This window comes from Camarhynchus parvulus, chromosome 6 (genome assembly GCF_901933205.1).
Source record: "Camarhynchus parvulus chromosome 6, STF_HiC, whole genome shotgun sequence".
Classification (NCBI taxonomy): Eukaryota; Metazoa; Chordata; class Aves; order Passeriformes; family Thraupidae; genus Camarhynchus; species Camarhynchus parvulus.
The window spans coordinates 35076631-35094054 of NC_044576.1; the positions used below are offsets into that span (position 1 = coordinate 35076631).

General features: G+C 49.1%; 1 protein-coding gene across 2 annotated transcripts in view; it reads left to right on the forward strand.

Annotated features, from left to right (window-relative positions):
• INPP5A (inositol polyphosphate-5-phosphatase A) overlaps window positions 1-17424 on the forward strand; it is a 184530-nt gene that overhangs the window by 34580 nt on the left and 132526 nt on the right. For both annotated transcript variants that reach the window (XM_030951774.1, XM_030951773.1), the window contains exon 2: window positions 10182-10223. In XM_030951774.1, the coding sequence (XP_030807634.1) occupies window positions 10182-10223 (42 nt within the window). The remainder of the gene's footprint in view (window positions 1-10181; window positions 10224-17424) is intronic.

The following is a 17424-nucleotide window of genomic DNA, read 5'->3' on the forward strand; positions in this document are numbered from 1 at the left end:
CGAAGGGCTGGACACATCTCTGCCAATTTATTGCTTTCTAAGTTGGCCTCTCTGCCAGATGTCTGACGGCCTTTTGTGGAAACTTAAGGGAATACTGAGGATGGTTATTCCCAGTTGCATATATCAGTTCTGCTTTGTCTTCCTTGAAACTGCATCAGCAATGTTTTATTAACTGAGCAAAGCTGTTTTCCTTTCAGAACTTTCTCTAAATTGTTTCTTCTGAGTTGTCCGTGGTTTTGAAGATTCCTATTTCTCCTTGTATGCTTTATTTTTACCATAAAGAATAATCTAGATAGTTTCTTCATAAATTTTTGCTGTTATAGCAATTGCATTTTAAGTGCAAATGTAGCACCTAAACCTTGTTCTGGGCTCTCCCAAGGGTGTAGGAGGCAAAAGGATTTGGCTCCTGAATAACCAAGATGTCAGTAATAATATATATGGGACAACAGAGGCTTCCTGTGTTCAGTTGGTTTGTTGGTGGGTGGTTTCCCCCCAACTTTCCTGGGCAAAGCAAACCAGAAACCTTTCCTTTAGCTCGAGCACACCTGGTTGTGGCACACAGCAGTGGAGGAGGCTGCTTCAGTGTCACCTGGCAGGAGAAGAGTCTTCAGGTCCCTTCACCTAAGCTGAGCAAGCTGGACCACAGTGCTCTTCTGCATGCTGCTGCCCTGGCATGGCGTGTGCAGCCTGCCCTCAGCTCCCCAGAGCTGTGTGCCCCCAGCCCCTGACGGGCAGCACTGGCAGAGACTCCCTGCCCTCTGCCAGGAGCCGTGCAGTGGGCACGGCGCGTAGTGCCCAGCGCTGGGCTGCCTCCAGCCTGGCCAGCTGTGCTCACCAGGTGTGCTCCCTCAGGGCTGGGCACCCAGAGCCCTGTGCCATGGAGCCCTTGGCAGCCCCAGCATGGCCAGCTGTGCTCACCAGGTGTGCTCCCTCAGGGCTGGGCACCCAGAGCCCTGTGCCATGGAGCCCTTGGCAGCCCCAGCAGGGCCAGCTGTGCTCACCAGGTGTGCCCCCTCAGGGCTGGGCACCCAGAGCCCTGTGCCATGGAGCCCTTGGCAGCCCCAGCATGGCCAGCTGTGCTCACCAGGTGTGCTCCCTCAGGGCTGGGCACCCAGAGCCCTGTGCCATGGAGCCCTTGGCAGCCCCAGCATGGCCAGCTGTGCTCACCAGGTGTGCTCCCTCAGGGCTGGGCACCCAGAGCCCTGTGCCATGGAGCCCTTGGCAGCCCCAGCATGGCCAGCTGTGCTCACCAGGTGTGCTCCCTCAGGGCTGGGCACCCAGAGCCCTGTGCCATGGAGCCCTTGGCAGCCCCAGCATGGCCAGCTGTGCTCACCAGGTGTGCTCCCTCAGGGCTGGGCACCCAGAGCCCTGTGCCATGGAGCCCTTGGCAGCCCCAGCATGGCCAGCTGTGCTCACCAGGTGTGCTCCCTCAGGGCTGGGCACCCAGAGCCCTGTGCTGTGACATGACCAGCTGTGCTCACCAGCTGTGTCCCCTCAGGGCTGGGCACCCAGAGCTCTGTGCCATGGAGGCCTTGGCCATCCTTGCTGGATGTGTTGGGGCCGCATTGGCTCATGGACCCCTGACAGGTGGGTTTGGGGCTTTGAGCTCTGACTGGAGGCTGTGGGACTCCAAATCACTCCTGATGATTGTCTCAGCTGAGCATTTTGCCATGTGTTTGTGGGAACCTTGTTGGCAGAGGATGTTATCCCACAGGAGAATGCCATCAGTTCCAAACCACCTCTGCTGGGCTCACCCTCAGCATCACCAAAACAAGGTTGGTGTTTTCATGTGGCAGCTCTGAATAAAGCTGAAAATAAGCTTTGTGGACTACTGGGCCATTGGTCAAAGATGCATTTATTACAGAAATTTGCATAGCAACAAGGAGGAGGAAGAACCCCAATCCTGAAAACCTACTCTCTAGATCAAATTGAAATAAATTTCCAAGTATCTCCCTCAGCCTTTTATTTTTTAAATAGCATGTAAATAACTGTCATTGTCTGCTCTGCTATCAAATACATGTATTAGATCACTGTGTGTCCCGGGAGTGTGTTGAACTCCCCTGGGATTCACTTGCTGGTAAATTCACAGCTGTCTTGGGACTGTCGTATTTTGGTGTGAGGGCTCTTTTTTCTAATAGAATGTAGAGTGTGTCGGAGCTGCCTCACTGACTGCTCGCACTCTCCTGGCTCGTTCCTCCTGGCACTGATTCTGCAGCCATGCTGGGAAAGGCTAGGACTTACATCCCTAGCAGAGGAGTGCTCTATCACAGGGCATTTGGCTCATAAATAAGGATATATCTTCTTGAGGAAAGAGCATTTATTACTCAGAGGAATTGATAGACACTGCTTCACAGCAGGGCATGCAACTCATGACCTTTAGGTCTTGAGCTTTAGGTCACAGAAGTTACTGTCTTCAAACATGAGCACTTAGATAAAATTACATTATTATTTTTATTTTTCTACAGAGCACATTGTACCTTATTGATTTAAGGCAATTTTTTCTACAGGTCTGTGCAGTTCCTCCCTGAGCTGTGGGCTCAGAGGCCCAGAGCTGTCGGTGTGTCAGGCCAGGAGCATGTGTGTGTATGGAATGAGTGACCTGTGGTGCTCTCACCAGTCTGTTTACTTGTTGTGGAGAAGGCTCTGCGAGTCTGGGGATGTTCTGCTTCACGGTGCCAGCACAGCACGGCTGTGGAAAGGCCTGCAGCTGACACAGACCACTGGATTAATAAAATATGGGGGATGGTTTCAAGCCTTCATAAAACTCAGCCCACAGGAAGAACCGTTCGGATCGCTGGCCTTCGGTTGCCAGGAGCTGCGAGTCTGGATGGTGCTGCTCCCCTAGGCGTGTTTCTGTTCCATGCAGATTTAAAAGAACAGTTGTAGATACCCCCCTGTTCAGCCTGGGGGAGTTTTATTAAAGGTTTCACTTCAAACAAATATAGAAAGAAACCCCACAAATACACAGGACAGGCCATGGTGGTGGTTGTGGTGTGAATTTTGCCAGAGATCTATTTTATCTATCCATATGCGAAAGCAGATTAATTTGATTACACTCTTTCAGTTTTCCCTGTGTCATTCCAAAATCAGGATACAAACCAGTGGAAAACTTGAGTGTATTAATGTCTTTGATCTTGCTATTTGCTAACAATTAGAGTTTGTGTGGTGTTGGATTAACACTTGTTAATGCTCTTAACACATTGGTTATTCAAATATCCAGGAGCTTTTAAGCTTTCAGTAAGATGTCAGTAATAGAAGTTAAATTTGAAGTACATGGGCAGTTCACTGGGGTCAGGAGGCTCAAGATTCTGGACTTCTCTTATTGCTGTGCTTGTGCCTGTCGGGGTTTATGCTGTGTGTGGGCTGTGGAGAGCAGTCAGCCCACAGAGGCTGTGCCCTGGCCCTGCTCCGGTTTTGTTGTGTGCCCAGGGACGAACCAGGCTGAGCTCGCTGGGTGCCCAAGGATAAACAGTGTCAGTGTGCTGCATATCTGCAGAAAACATGGTTAAACAGAGTTCAGCTTCATGTTTTAAGGGTGTGTCTGTATGTGTGTTAGACCTGTGTAAGCCCGGTCACTTTGCGGTCAGATCTACTGAATTATTTTCTACACCAACAATTCTGAAGATCTGGAGCTTTTATATTGCTCCATCTCAGTATAATCTAATGTAATGCTTAAGAAAATTACCTGCTATTTAAACTCTACTAAACATGTGTATCTTCAATTAACCGTTCTGTGGGAATGTTACAATTGGAAGTTGAGGTCCATTAGTGCTGAGAAGTGTTTTTCTTTTGTTCTGTGATGCTGGATTAGCCAAGAAAGGATAAGACTTGGGGCAGACATTCATACTTTATTTGGAATATTGTAGAATCACAGATGGATTGGGTTGGAAGGGACCTTAAAGATAATTTCATTCCACCCATCTGCCATGGGCAGGGACACCTTCCACCAGACCGAGGTGCTCCAAGCCCTGTCCAACCTGGCCTTGCACCCCTGGTGCTGGCTCTAAAGCCCCATAGCCACAAGGTACGTTTTCATTTTTCTACTTGGGAGTTACAAATACTGTGTTACAAACTTGGGTATTGTATGTGATTGATGAACTTCCTGAGATTTCGTTGTTCTTATGAATGGCAGATTGCTTTTAGTTGCTGCTCTGAATCATCATGTATTAGATGCAAACATTATTTATGCTGAATTAGGTGACAGTTTCAAGTTTGTCATATAAATTTCACTTTTTCCATTGGTGATGAGTAGTTTTCTGGTTTTATTTTTTTCCTTTCCTATTTTCTTTGAGGGATATTTTTGAGTTGACCTTGTTCCTTTGTCTCCAGAGTTTAGGTGGGGCTCCCAAATGTCTGCATTGAGAACCTGAGACAGAGCTGCTCTTTGGGGCAGCAAAGAAAATGCACGATCGTGTTGAACAAGCAGTGTGTTTGTGGTGTTCCCTCCTCGCTGTCCTGCCCTGCCTGCAGGGAGCTGCTGCTCACCCTCCTGGCACCTGCACCCACTGGGCTCAAGCTGCAGGAGACTCTCTGCATCCCAGCCCCGAAATTAAACTAAATTGGCGATGCTTTTACTGACACACGTGTTCTTTATTAAAAAGCATTTGTTGTTCTAACTAATTTTTTACTTGCGTGGCCAGAGGAGTTTGTTTTACCTGGGTTCAGTAAATGGCCCTGGGCTCATGGGCTCTGTCCCATCCGGGGGCTGCTTTAAGTGCTGTTATGGTATTGGCCTCATCAGCTGAAGAGCTAGAGCTCGTTCCAGCTGCTGCTCGTAAGCTGCTTGCTCCCAGCCTTGCTTTTGGGGCCATCTGGGTGATTCTTTGGTTGCTTTAGAGTCTTATAACCTGTAAGATTGGTCAGTGACATTCTCGAGGGTTTGAAAGATCTTGTCCAGATGGGAGTACTGACAGGACATGCTATCATTATTATGTAGACGGTAAAGACAGGTGGCTCCTTCCCCCTCCCCTCTCATGTGTTGTTTGAGGAGCAACTAATTATGGTTGTGATATGAACTATAATATATATATGTTACACACACGCATGCATCTATGTATGCCTTTACATCCAGATCTTTTGAAGAGGTAGGGACTTGCTTCCTCACCCTTGCTTCTGTTACATTATTCCTTATATTTCCCCCAGATGCCGCATTAACAGGTCACTGTTTGCTGTTCCTGTTTTAGGCTGCATTTCCCGTGCTTCTGTGCTCAGAATTCAGCATCCCTGCCCGGGCAGGGCCGTCTCTTGGTCTCTTACAGACTGGGACAGGTGGTTTTGGTTGTTTCCAGGGCTGCTGGTTTCTCCTGCGTACACGCAGACACCAGTTCAGAGACAGCTTTGGCTGTTCAGGAACACAGAGCCTTCGAAACAGGCAGCAGGTGCCGAGTCTGTTTCTCTCAGCGTGTGCTGTGTTGTGCCAGGGAGCTCAGGCCCCTCTGTCCCCGCGGTTCCCGTCCCCGCTCCCTGTCCCTCTGTCCCCCGCGGCTCCCTGTCCCTCTGTCCCCGCGGTTCCGGTCCCGGCTCCCTGTCCCTGTGTCCCCGCGGCTCCCTGTCCCTCTGTCCCCCTGCCCCTCTGTCCCTCTGTCCCCCCGCGGCTCCCTGTCCCTCTGTCCCTGCGGCTCCCTGCCCCTCTGTCCCCGCTTGCCGCCTGAGCCGCTCGGGCCGTGTGCGCTGCCGAACTGCGCAGGAGCCGGCCCCGCTTCGGCTGCTCTTTGTATTCCCAGCGAGCATTGTCTGGGCTGAGAGGCGCTCACAGGAAGGGAGATCAGCCGGGAAGGTCAGCAGCGAGGGTTTGGTGTTTGCAGCAGCTGCGGCCGTGCGGCGCGGGGCAGGGCAGGGGCAGGGAGCTCCTTCGCGGAGCTGCTCCGGACCGAGCCTCGCACGCCAGCAGCGGGCCCGGGCCCGAGGCTGTCCTGGTGATGCCCTGGGCACTGTCACTCTCCCCGGCAGGGGCTGTTCCTGCGGACACGGGCACTGTCCGTGCTCCTCCTGCTGTTCCTGGTGATGCCCTGGGCACTGTCACCCTCCCCGGCAGGGCCTGTCCCTGCGGACACGGCCGGCCCTCGGGCACTGTCCGTGCTGCTCCTGCTCGCCCTCGGGCCGTGCCGGGCAGCCCCTGTCCCCTGTCCCCTGTCCGAGGAGGAGTGGCGGCAGCGCCTTCCCCGTCCTCTCCGCTCAGGCTCTGCTTTGCCCCGGATTACCTGCTGGCTTTTTTTCTCCGTTTCTCCTGATTCGGCGTCCCACGAGCCACGGCGTTGCTCGGCCTGGGAGTACATTGGCTTTAAACTCCTGGATGACAGATGCGTGTGTCCAACCCCTGGTTTTCAGCCTGTGGTAATTAGGCTGTGTTGTGGTTTTTTCCCCGCGCACCTGTTCCTTGATCCTGGTGGCTGTCACTGGGCTGTAACAGCACCAGGATGGGACTATGCTTTTTCTGCTGCTCCTTGGGAAAGTTGCAGGCTTTCAGAAATGCAGAACTAAGGGACACCACCGTTGTGTTTGTAAGTTGTTTGTGTAAATGCATAGAATAAAAACACAGTGTTTAAGTAAAAGTTTGGATTTTGAAAAATCTGCATTTTTCTTTCAATGTTTTTTCTTAAACTCATAATTCTGTTTTTCCTGTTTGGTCCTGCTTGGTTTGCCTACATGGGCTTTGAAATGTTGTGAACTCATGATGTGAACAGAACATGCAGATTATCATCTTTTTGTTTGTCATTTAAGAGTGTAAAGTGGGTACAAAGCACCACATTAATAGTACCCAGCTGATGGGGGGTTTTGCCAGTGTCATCTGCATAATTCAAGAGAGCATAGCAACAGCAGTGCTTGCAAGTCTATTTGCAAATAAAAAATATTTAAATCCAATGGATCCTTGAATATAAATGTCTAAAGGGTGTCAGTAAATTTACGAAGGCAATATAAGAGATCTAAAATATTGATCAAAAATTCACAGTATAATTCTGTTGAAACAACTGTGATGGTCAGCCATGTTAGGGGACTCTAAAGACGTTTTTGAGTAAGCTTATTGCTGGTCAAACAGAACTTGATCAAAGGTTTTGCTTTTCATTAAATAAGTAGAAAACCAATTATAGTAAAGGCGGGGGGAAATAGCCTGTATTTTATATTTTTCTTTATGTGTCTTGAAGTATAAGATGAAAAGGCTCGAGGGCCTGCCTGGGACTGCACCCTAGGAGCCTGTGACTGCAGCAGGGCCCCTGTGGTGCTGTGGGATGCCAGGAGACTTGTGGAACTGGGACAGGGTTCCAGTGATCCCTCAGCCCGTGTGGGGCTCTTGGGGCTGTTTCAGTCAGGCATGTAAAAAAGGGGCTGCCTGTGCCTTGTGTGTTCAGGCAGTGTGCAGAGTCCAAGTGGCCAGTTGTCCTCTGATTCATTTTGGAACCCAGTTTTCACAAAGCGAGTCAAGATTTTTTTTCCTTTTAGCTTAAAATATGAGCCTATTCTTTGCTAAAAATAAACTTCACAAAATAGAACCTGCTTTCTATAATTCATTGGCTTTCTTCCATTTCCCTCTGTACAAAGCTGAAAAGAAATTTTCCAAGCTGTTAATTTAGTTTCATTTAGTTCTTTTCCCTTTTTCCTTTTGAATGAAAGGCTCCTTACCCTGTCTAAATATATATTCTCTTTCTCATTTTTTTCTCTTTCTCAGGCTTTTTGAAAAGACTCCTTCGCCATCTGAGTATATTTTTGCAATAGGCTTAAAGCTTTCCTGTTGGCTGTTGAGCGTAAATTTGTAGGAAATAGAAGTACTGGGGAGAAGAGCGACTACTTGTACGTTGGATTTGAAAAGCCGCTTGTTTTTGGGCTGTTAGCAGCTCATGTGATGTTCATGTGTTCACAAGCTGGCTGGTTTTTCGTATAAACCTGACCATTACAGTGACCAGTGTGACATAAATAGACTTCAAGTGGAAACTCGTCGTGAAAAGAGATAGTTTGAGTGGGATTTGGAATTCCAGGAAAAGGTCAAAACTGCTTTTAATTGAGGGGAGCAGGGCATGCGGGACGCATGTCCTGGTTTTTTAATATGGATCCCATGTGGTGTTGCTGTCTGGAAGTTGTGCTTGTTTGAGGGGAAGGGTTTCTATTTGTGGCTCAGTGGAGTCAAAATGTGTTCCTGAAGGGTGGGATGAGACCAGAGCCGTGCTCCTCCAGGCTCAGGGGCATTTGCTGGGCTCTGCCTGCAGAGTGTGGTGTGTTTGAGGAGCAGCCTGCGGGTAAATGAGCAATCCGTGCTGGCCAGCCTTGTGTTCCTGAGCAGGAGGGTGGGCACCGGGCAGGGCTCCCTGGAGCTCTGTGCTGCAAGGGCAGGGGAGGGTGGAGAGACACCTGGAGCAGAGACCTGCAGCTCCTTCGGGTGGCAGGAGGGCTGGAGGGGGACTCGGGACAAGGGATGGAGGGACAGGGCACAGGGAATGCTTCCCACTGCCAGCAGCCAGAGACTGATTAAATGGGCTTTGGATTAGTGACCCGGGAGAAATTGGTTCATCAGTGAATGGCTATGAAAGGATTTAGCATCAAAGAGGGCTGGGAAAAGATTAATTTCCATTATGTTACAAAAAGAATGAGATAATTTAATGAAGGACAGAGTGCAGAGAGAAGGGATAGGAAGAAGTCCAAAGTCTGTGGAAGACATGAAATATAATGTGCCTATTTTTAGACAGAAAAATAAGAGGAAGATAAATTGTCTTTCTACTTGATTGTTATCTCCAGTCCTTCAGAAGTTCAAATTGTTTCATTTATGTGAGGTGGCTGGAGAGAAGTCCGAGGTGAGAGCTGGCTTACAGAATTGTACCACAGAGTGCTGAAAGTGGAAAGAAAAGATGTGGTGGTGCCAGAGGAGGGATTGCTGGAGGAGGGCACAGCAGTGGGAGCCAGCAGGGCCCTTCCTGTGCAGCCCAAGCCATGGGCACACAGCCAGGGTGAGCCAGCAGCCAGAGACAGGGCTGGCACGGGCTGGGCACACAGAGTGAGCCATCAGCCAGAGACAGGGCTGGCACGGGCTGGGCACACAGCCAGAGACAGGGCTGGCACAGGCTGGGCACACAGAGTGAGCCATCAGCCAGAGACAGGGCTGGCACGGGCTGGGCACACAGCCAGGGTGAGCCAGCAGCCAGAGACAGGGCTGGCACAGGCTGGGCACACAGCCAGAGACAGGGCTGGCACAGGCTGGGCACACAGCCAGAGACAGGGCTGGCACGGGCTAGGCACAGGAGTCTGTGCTGGCAGCCCCAGAGACCTCCTCAGCACCCTCTTTCTTGGAGCTGGTTACAGGAACTTCACTTTTGTTTTGAAGTTGTGTCCAGCTCTTTGAAAATGGCATGCTTGATGGGAGAGCAGAGCAGAGCACAAGGCTGGTGCCCGTGTTTGCCTCTGGGCAGTTGGTGTCAGAGCTCTTTGTCAGGGATGAGCTGTGTCTCTGTTTCCATTTTTATATGTTCTGCTGCCTCCCACCGATTCTGAACGTTCCTGCCACTGCTGTGACTAGGAAGTCTGATTTGTATCATTATTCCCCGTTAGGATGTAAAAATTATCCAGAAGTCTTGTTGTTGAAGATAAAGCTCAACAAATCAATTCTCTCCCTCTGAGATCCCTTCTCAGCCCTCTGAGGCTGGAATCTGTTGCTGAAAAGACAGAACTTAGCATGTAACTGCAGTTTTGCTGGACCAGTTTTTGTAATTTCTGGAGCAATCTGAAAATGCTTCTCCTGGTTTGTCCTTGGCAGGAGGTCTGATGGGAGGGAGCATCCCCAAAAGCACTGTCATTCCTCTGAACCAACCTGTGTGAGGTAGCTCTGGGTCACTGAGGGCTCCGGTGGCAGCGTCTGGGTGTGGGCAGGCTGGTGAAGTTCCTGATCCCCGGGTGATCAGTGTGCCCTTCTAGCAGCACATAGTTCAAGTGTGCCATTGCCTGATAAACATGTGGATGCGAATGCTGTGCGCTCATACACGAGATGCACCTCTTTGGTGAGAATCAGAGGGGGCTTGGGAACGAAGGGGTGAGGCCTGTCCAGTGGCATCGTGGAGGAACATCCTCGTGTTTGTACTTTCTGCTTTAGTTGTGAAAAAAGCTCCCTTCTTGAACGCACTGAGGAAAGCAATAATATCACGATATTGTTGTACAAACAGATGTCTCTTACTTGTAATTAATTTTTGCCTTTTGTTTTTCAGCCAGAAAATTTACAGAAGAATTGGCTTCGGGAATTTTATCAGGTAAGGTAAATTTTTTTTCTCATGGAGTTTTGTGCATCTTTGTTTATTGACCTAATTAGTAATGTCAGGATCTTTTGCTCCGTGAAGGGAAATTACTATTTTGTAGTGATTTGATTTTATAGTGAAAGATGGCCCTGAAAATATGTGTCTTCCTGGATTTCTAAGTAATCATTATAAAAATTCAGCATATAAGCACAATTTGTTCTTATCAACAATTCTCTGCCTAAAAAATAGATTCAGGTTTTATAAAATTGACTTCAGTTTGGCATGAAATGGTCTTTTAAGTCTATTGAATAAGATATATACTTGAGTACTTAAAAAAAATCTTTTGGGAAGTCTAGTTTACCTTAAAATTGAAATATGACAATTTTGTCCTGTCTGCTCTTTCTTAACAGTTTTCTTGTTTGGTAATGTGGAAGTATTGACACTGACCCCATATTATAAAATGTGCTATAGCCTTCTGGTGTGAGAGGGTTTTTAAACTATAAAAGCGCCTCTCACACACTGTGTTATTGTAGTAGAGACTTAACTTGCAGTCTTTGTGCAGAAATGTGGTGATAAGCAACAGGAAATGAGCCCTGCTGGGGCAGGGACGTGTCATCCCTGGGCAGCAGCAGCTGAGAGCTGCTGTCACTGCTGACAGAACTGTGGGTGGCACTGGAAGGGCCTCGAGGGACCTGAAAGTCCATCTGGATGTCCTGTGCCAGAGGCAGGGATGCTTTTCACTAAAACACTGTTCCAAGCCCTGCCTGACCTGGCCATGGAAAAGTGCCGCCTGGTGCTGAAGGGCCATGGCGTTCCTTTATCCAGTCCTACATCTCTCACAGAAAAATGGTTAAACAGCAGAATGGTGCTGTTCAAATTGTAAAGCGAAACTGTGTGCGTAAAATATGATTAGCAGAATTTCATATTTTCCTTTTGTAATTGAAAGCATCCCACAAGTCTCTACATTCTCAGGTTGCCAGTGCAGCTTGTGACCTTTATTACATTGATGTAAAATACTGCAATTCACTTTTACTGGCAAATGTAAGAGATTTGCAAAAATCCAAGGTGAAGTAACCACTCTTACATTCTTTAGTATCTTCAGATTCATCTCTTTATTTTTCTTCTTCCACCTTGGTTGATCACTGCTGTGTGTACATGGTGCTTGCACTACGCAAGTGTCTCAGCTAGTTCTGATTCCAACCCTCCACAGCTTCAGGAAAAACTCTTCCTGTGCAGGAAGTACAAATAAACACGGAGAACTCTTTATTTTTGGTTGATTTTTTTTTTTTGATGGCTGCATACTTTTCATCACCACATGATCGATTTACGTGTCTTTATCAAGGAAACTCCTTCTGTGTTCGTTTGTTTTCTGGAGTGGGATGAGCGCTGCAGAAACGCTTCTGAACAGTTTGTGGAAAACAGGAAGAGGCGGGGAAGTGAGCGAGCTGCTGGTATCTCAGGGCAGGGACCACGGACACGTGACTGAACGTGGTCTGTCTTGGCCCAGTAAACATTGTGTGTACAGAACTCAAAGAGGAATACAATTATCCATTAATGCTCCATGATGCCAGTCTACTGCAGGGTCCAGACCAGGGACAGTGTTGCTGAGGCAGAGCCAAGCCCATCCCTCAGCTGGGGGGTTCTGTTCTGTTCCCTCTCCATACCTCTGCCCTCTGTCCCTGCAATCTGAGAACTGTCTTTTTAAAAAGAAAAAGAAAGGAAAGCTAGACAGAGTTAGCAGTGCTGCCCATGGCTGCTGCTGGCCTTGTCCTGCTTCCCCTCTGGGTCTCAGCAGCGGGCTGGCTGCTCAGGCCACACTCTCCAGCGCAGTAGGAAGTGGAACAAAACCTGACAAAAAGCTCCTTAGGGAAGAGACAAACGTGTACCTACCAAAAGTCACTTAGCACCATTCTGGCTCTGGCTTCAGAGCAACCCAGCAAATGTGCAGCCTCAGAGGGATTATTGTGTTAATTCCACACGCTCTGTGCGAAACCTCTGTGAACTGAGGTTCAGCAGCAGCACTGGAAAATGACTCTTCGTACCTCTTTGTAAACTTGAAACCAGATAAACCGCAGACGGCAGTTTTTCCATTCTTCTGAGGAATTCAATTTGCATATGCAGTTGTGTCAGGGCAGTTTGCATAACTTCTGAAGATGAGGTCCTTGTGTAAGCAGTCAAAATGTTCTCCACAGGAAAGGAAGAACCATTACCTCTCTAAGTTTAAAATGTTTCTAGAAATTAAACCTGTAATGTCTTTGAACTGATGTCAAAGAGCATATTGGTTAAAGAGCATTTTGTGGACTTGTTTATAAATTCCAGTAAATTAAAGTAAGGGATTTTATTCACTGTTATGGGTGAATACAAGTCACTTATGTGTTACCATTGGCTTATATACCATATGCATTTCCAAGGACATGGTAGCATACAGAGGGCTAAAATAAGATTCAAATGTCACGTGTTCAATTTTTGAAACTTCTGCCGTTGATCTACAAATATCGTATCCTACATCATTAACATGAAAAATGTGGCAGATCTAATGCTGGTAAATTAAACAGTTTCTCCAAGAAATGCAAATGGGAAAAAAGATATCTTCAAGGACCCTTTCCAGACTGGTTTTAGCAGCAGCTCCTGGCGTAGCTCAGAGAGCAGCACGTTGGCACTGTGCTGTGTGACAGTGGGCTCAGGGTGACAGCACCAGGGTGTCCACGTGCACTGGCATGGCACAGCACACGCTGTGCTCTGCTTGGCTTGTTGGGCTGGAGAGATGGGTTTGGGTTTGGTCAAGGCCAGTGGGACGGTCAGCGGGGTGGGTCAGCGAGATGGGTCAGCGGGGTGGGTCAGCGAGATGGGTCAGCGAGATGGGCGGGATGGGTCAGCGGGGTGGGTCAGCGGGGTGGGTCAGCGGGTGGGAGAGATGGGTCAGCGAGATGGGTCAGCGGGGTGGGTCAGCGAGATGGGTCAGCGAGATGGGTCAGCGAGATGGGTCAGTGGGATGGGTCAGTGGGATGGTCAGTGGGATGGTCAGTGGGATGGTCAGTGGGATGGTCAGCGAGATGGGTCAGCGGGGTGGGTCAGCGGGGTGGGTCAGTGGGATGGTCAGCGAGATGGGTCAGTGGGATGGGTCAGTGGGATGGGTCAGTGGGATGGTCAGTGGGATGGTCAGTGGGATGGTCAGCGAGATGGGTCAGCGGGGTGGGTCAACAGGACGGGTCAACGGGACGGGTCAGCGGGATGGGTCAGCGGGATGGGTCAGCGGGATGGGTCAGTGGGATGGGTCAGTGGGATGGTCAGTGGGATGGTCAGCGAGATGGGTCAGCGGGGTGGGTCAGCGGGGTGGGTCAGTGAGATGGATCAGTGGGATGGTCAGTGGGATGGTCAGTAGGACAGTCAGTGGGATGGGTCAGCAGGATCAGTCAGTGGGATGGGTCAGTGGGATGGGGACAGTCAGTGGGATTGGTCAAGTTGGCTCTGGTTTCTAATGTTCAAAGCAGAAACTTTTATTTGTGGTTGAAGACAACTTACTGGAATCAAAACAAAAGAAAAAAGGGTTGTGAGCAAGTATGTCACACTGTGGCCCTGATCATCAGGAATTGCATCGAAGGGTGGAAAAGCCACCTTAGAGGGAGGCAGAATCCAGTGAAGTCCTGGTGCTGGGGATTATGCCCCATCTCCTAACTAAGATAGGTACTGGTAACTTGGGTCAGAAAGAGCTCAATTTGGACTAGTCCTTTTTCCAGTAAAAATTCTCTTACCCCAAAAACGTACACTGGAAACAAGGAGGGAAAGGGGTTGTCAGAGAGAGTGGAAACAGCCTGAGAGCAGTGTTTTGGAGTGTTTAATGTGTGATAGGGAAGGCTTCAGTTCTTACCAAGAAATGGGATGACTGATGATCGAGATGGTAGTGCTTAACAAGCAGGGATGATTTGGTGAGCTCGCTGCTGTGCAAATGAGAATATGCACATGGGAGTTTTGTCCCACTTGTGCCAAGTGCCCATGCCCTGGCTGGCAGCCTCCACCTCAGTCAGTGCACAGGAAAAAGACACGGGAACCAGCTCCTAGAGCATGAATGAAGCTGCTGGCAAGCAAAGGTGTAGGAGCACAGAGGGAGAACTTTTACTGACTTACTTATTTACTTAGGACTCTTTTTCCTTTTCACTCCCTCCTTCCCCATCCCTTGCCCTTTCTCCATCTGCATGGGCCTCATGTTTGGGGCAGGAGGAGTTCAGGAGCTGGAGCTAGTGAAAATCTGCGCTGATTTTAGTAACTATCTTTTTGTGTCACATTCATGGCACATGGTCATTTTTAATGCAAACTTGGAGCCAGAAGGTTTTTTCCCCTAATGCCATTTTCCATGTTGCCTGATGTGTTTGAGAGTATTTTGAGCTTTTATTTGTAGTAATACAGAAGTTAAAAGTTTACCTAATAGCTAAAGGTCATCTTGGTATAGCTGCATGGGAACTTCGTGTGTTACCCTTCAGAGAGAAGGAAGAAAAACAAACAGAAAAGGCCCAAACCAACCAAACAAAAATATCACAAACCCCAAATTACAACAAAACCCCACCCAGCCACTCAAAGGTTGTTTAATTATTCTAATGGACCTAGGGCTGTTTTTTTTAACTACAGGGGGTGATTAAGGGGTTTTTTTTAACTAGAGGGGGTGAAAAAACTGTTGCAGCTCCTCCAAGCTGAGGTCCTGGCCCTTTTCCAGAGGTGTTTCCTCAGGTGGGGGCTGTTTGGGCTGCTTGGTGTTGGTTTGAATCCAGGGGCTGTACAAGGGCAGGGGGATGCGGGCCTGGGCTGCTGGCTGTGTGCAGCTGAGTGCTGCAGGGCTCCGGGTGCCTGTCCCCAGCAGAAGCCTCTTCTTCAGGCTTACAGAAATTGAAAATACTTGAAGTGCTTCAGGAGAACACATGCTAAATTGTATTTCACAGCTCGTATTTTGCTGTCTTTTTTAAGCAATCCTATTTGCGCACCATCGAGGCTGGAGCTCCTCTTCTGCTTTGCTTGGGTTGAGGCCTGACCCTGGCGCCCTTGTCCCTGTGCCCCTCTCGGAGGGGCTGGCCAGCAGCGTGGGGCTGTGTCTGTCCTGGCTGCTGCCCCAGTTCCAGCACAGCCTGGCCCACCCTCCCTATGCCCACCCCCTGCCCAAACCGGCAAACACCTGCAGCAGTGAGGAGATGTCAGGATTCTACATTTCACCAGTTCTGTGCTCATACTCAGCTGTGCTGGAGCATCTTCTTAGTTACCCACATCCCCCAGAATAACTCCTGGTTGTGCTTCCTTTACGCTATTTTTGCATATTCCGAATTGAAAATATGCCCAACTTTGTAAATACACTGTGCTGCCGTGGATGCAAATTCATTATTTATGTGGTCTCATGTATGATCTTTAACCTCTGGCAACTGGGAGTTTTCAGCTCTGAAGTATTCATTGCTCATTATTATGTACTGTTTGTTCTTCCATAAGAGTGGAAAACTAGTAAAAGGTAATGAAGCAGAGCCAATTTGCTTTTAGTTGGAGGGTGCTTATTATATGAGAGGACATAACTAATATTCAGGTATGTTCTAGTGGTTAAACCTGCAAGGAATGCCACAAGGACCTCACTGCTATTAAGTCAATGCTGTTTCCCCATCAAAAATGACATAATTTTTTTTTTTAATACCCACTATGATTTCAAGTTCTCAAGGATTTATATGCAAACAAAAAAAAACTGTGTCCTGCATCTTCAGAGCCTGGAAGTGTTTTCTGTTGCTGCTTCAGCACAATAGAGTTGTTCTCCAGTGTTGTCTCACTGCAGGACTCCCCATTCAGGGCTCCCTGTGACTGATGGTTCCTAAGTCTTACTTGAAATAGTTTATTATGTTTTTGTCTTACCAGTTTATATTTTCATGGGCTGTGTAAGAAGAGCTCTTACGGAAGCAAACTCTCAGCAGTTAAAATGAGTGACCCGATGCTCAGCAGGTTCCTGCTGCATGTGCTGCCCTGAAACAGTGACAATGGGTGTGTTGGCTTTACAGGATTAAAGAGTTACACTGCTTTCTGATCATGGAGCCTTCATAGGGCTCTCCAAGTACATAAGATCAGGACTTGGAATCCAGAACTGACTGGGAGCAATAAAGCACATGGAGAATTGGGATGGCCTGATGCTAGGGTCCACAGATGAGCTCTGTTCCAGAGCTCAGCTTCACAGGCCGTGTTTGGTGAGTATTGCTCTCCAGACAGCCAACAAAATGAACCAGCCAGGTAAACGTAGTGCTGATTGTCATTTGCTGCTGCTGGCTCTGATGGCAGCCTGCTGCCAGTGGTCCCTTGGGCAGCGCCTTGGGGAGAGAGGAGCATCTGTGCAGGGGCATCTTCTCAGCACCTGTGTCTTAGTTGTTTGTAAATCTATGAGAGGAAATATATATCAGAGCAAAAGCATGGCCCAGTTCAGGATAATTTCTTGCATTTCAGATATGGTTTTAGACATCTGGTCTGTCACCTGCTTTTTTTCCCCCCAATTAAACTTAATATTGGGTCCTGCTCTGGCTCATTCTCCGTCCCTACCGATGGTGGCGTGCTTTAAAGCAAGTTGCTGATATCCCTGTTGGCAGAAACCAGCATTAATAATCTAATGGAAGTGCTCAATGATCATCAAACACCTGAGCGAGAGTATTTACTTTTTCCCTTTATCCAGTAACGCTGCAGCAGCAGCTCACCTCAGAATGCTTCACCAAGCAGGTCAGTGCCAAGATGTTTCAATGACCAGGAAGCTGAGGCACAGAGGAAGTGGCTCTTGGAAGTGACTCAGGAGCCCATGGGACGTTCCCTTCTCTCTGCGGGGCGACCTGGTGAGGGCTGGCAGTGCTGTCTGTAGCTCGCCGTGTGACGTGGATGTGGCAGCACACCGGGTTCTCCTCGGCTTTGGCGTGCCCGAGCCACCGCCAGGCTGCCCTTGCTGGCTCGGCTGGGGTCCCAGTGCCCTCTGCTGCTGGAGCCCCTGGCCCGCTGGCAGGGGCTCTGCTGGGCCCTGATGGCGAGCAGGGTGCCAGGAGCGTCCCTGAGGAGGGAGGGACGCGCTGCCAGCGCTGCTGAGCCCGCTGGTGCTGTCCCTGCTGTGCTCTGAGGAGCCGGGGCACGGGGCCCGTGGGCCCTCCCTGCTGCCGTCCCCGAGCTGGGCAGCTCTGCCGCTGTCACACGAAGGTACCGCTTCAAAGCAGGGACCTGTGACTGCCTC